Below are 1,531 nucleotides of genomic sequence, written 5' to 3'. Positions count from 1 at the left end.
TAGGGGGAAGAATCCAAAGTATTAAAATAATCCTCTAATTTTTGTTTTGACGGAAAAGGATATGATGACAAATAATTCATACAAAAATTTGAAGCATCACTGCCGTAGATATTCCTCTGGCTCAGTGGGGAACATCCTGAAACTCGCACCTCCTGTCTGCAGCTCGGGTTCCAGCTGCATCACGGGGAACACAGCATCTCCTGGGTGCGGGAAGCTGCAAGCATCTGGAATGCTTATTTATTTACCCCACGTTCCAAATGTTTTCTAATTTCCCTTGAGACCTCTTTGATCCATGGATTACTGGTAGTGTGTTGTTTAATCTTAAAGAGTTTGGAGATTTTTTTCTCATTATCTCTTTTTTTGTACATTATGGTTAGAGAACCATCCAATCAAGCTGAGATATGTGGATAATTTTTTATTCCTTTGAGATGGAGTCTCGCTCTGTTGCCCAGGCTGGAGTGCAGTGGTGTGATCTTGGCTCACTGCGACCTCTACCCCCTGGGTTCAAGCGATCCTCCCACCTCACTCTCCTGAGTAGCTGGGATTACAGGCACCCACTACCACACCTGACTGATTTTTGTATTTTTAGTAGAGATGGGGTTTTACCATGTTGGCCAGGCTGGTCTTGAACTCCTGACCTCAGGTGATCCTCCCGCCTCGGCCTCCCAAAGTGCTGGGATTACAGGTGTGAGCCACTGTTCCCGGCCTGTTATGTGGATAATTTTTCAAGTCCCTATGGCTGTCTCACTTCTCACATCTCCCTGTTAACCTCAGGCTAATGGAGTATCTGCTCCTAAAGCTCCAAATCAAGTGAATCCCCTATGGTAGCAGCAGCAGCCAAACTTACTGTTTTCTCAGTATGCCTCACTTTGGTAGAATTGCTGGGCAACAGAGCTGGGTGGGGGTGATTGGAACAGCCCTGTGCAAAAACACCGTGGATCGCACAGTTCTTACCTGACAAGATCAGTAGTTTCCACAAATAAATGCTTCTGTTTTTGTTGTATCCCTTAGGACAAATTCTGGAGTGCTAAAATGGTTGTTTTTGAATTTTGTCCAATTTTAGGATTGCCTTTGAGGGAGATTTCTTAACATCCTCACTCTGTCATGCTGGAAGGCAGAAATTAGTTTTATTAGTAGGTAGGAAGAAAAGTATCTGATTATTGTACTTCTGTTAAATTAACTTATTTATTAAAACATGGAGATGGGTTCCAAACCAGACTTTATTATTTATTTATTTTTTAGACACAGGGTCTTGCTTTATCACCCAGGCTAGAGTACAGTCGCTCAATCATAGCTCACTGTAACCTCAAACTCTTGGGATCAAGCAGTCCTCCTGCCTCAGCCTCCCAAGTAGCTAGGACTATAGGTGTATACCACCATGCCCGGCTAATCTTTAAAAAAACATTTTTTTTTGCCAGGCGCGGTGGCTCACGCCTGTAATCCCAGCACTTTGGGAGGCCGAGGCGGGTGGATCACGAGGTCAAGAGATCGAGACCATCCTGGTCAGCATGGTGAAACCCCGTCTCTACTA

General features: G+C 44.4%; 1 protein-coding gene across 5 annotated transcripts in view; it reads left to right on the top strand.

Annotated features, from left to right (window-relative positions):
• Positions 1 to 1,531, top strand: part of WNK3 (WNK lysine deficient protein kinase 3) — a 176,025-nt gene that overhangs the window by 161,455 nt on the left and 13,039 nt on the right. For 3 of the 5 annotated variants that reach the window (XM_037735263.1, XM_017519652.2, XM_017519654.2), the window contains exon 23: positions 655 to 685. The exons of the other annotated variants lie outside the window; for them this stretch is intronic. In XM_037735263.1, the coding sequence (XP_037591191.1) occupies positions 655 to 685 (31 nt within the window). The remainder of the gene's footprint in view (positions 1 to 654; positions 686 to 1,531) is intronic. 5 annotated transcript variants of the gene reach the window in all.

This window comes from Cebus imitator, unplaced genomic scaffold (genome assembly GCF_001604975.1).
Source record: "Cebus imitator isolate Cc_AM_T3 unplaced genomic scaffold, Cebus_imitator-1.0 Scaffold763, whole genome shotgun sequence".
NCBI lineage: Eukaryota > Metazoa > Chordata > Mammalia > Primates > Cebidae > Cebus > Cebus imitator.
This window is presented reverse-complemented; position numbering and strand designations above follow the sequence as displayed.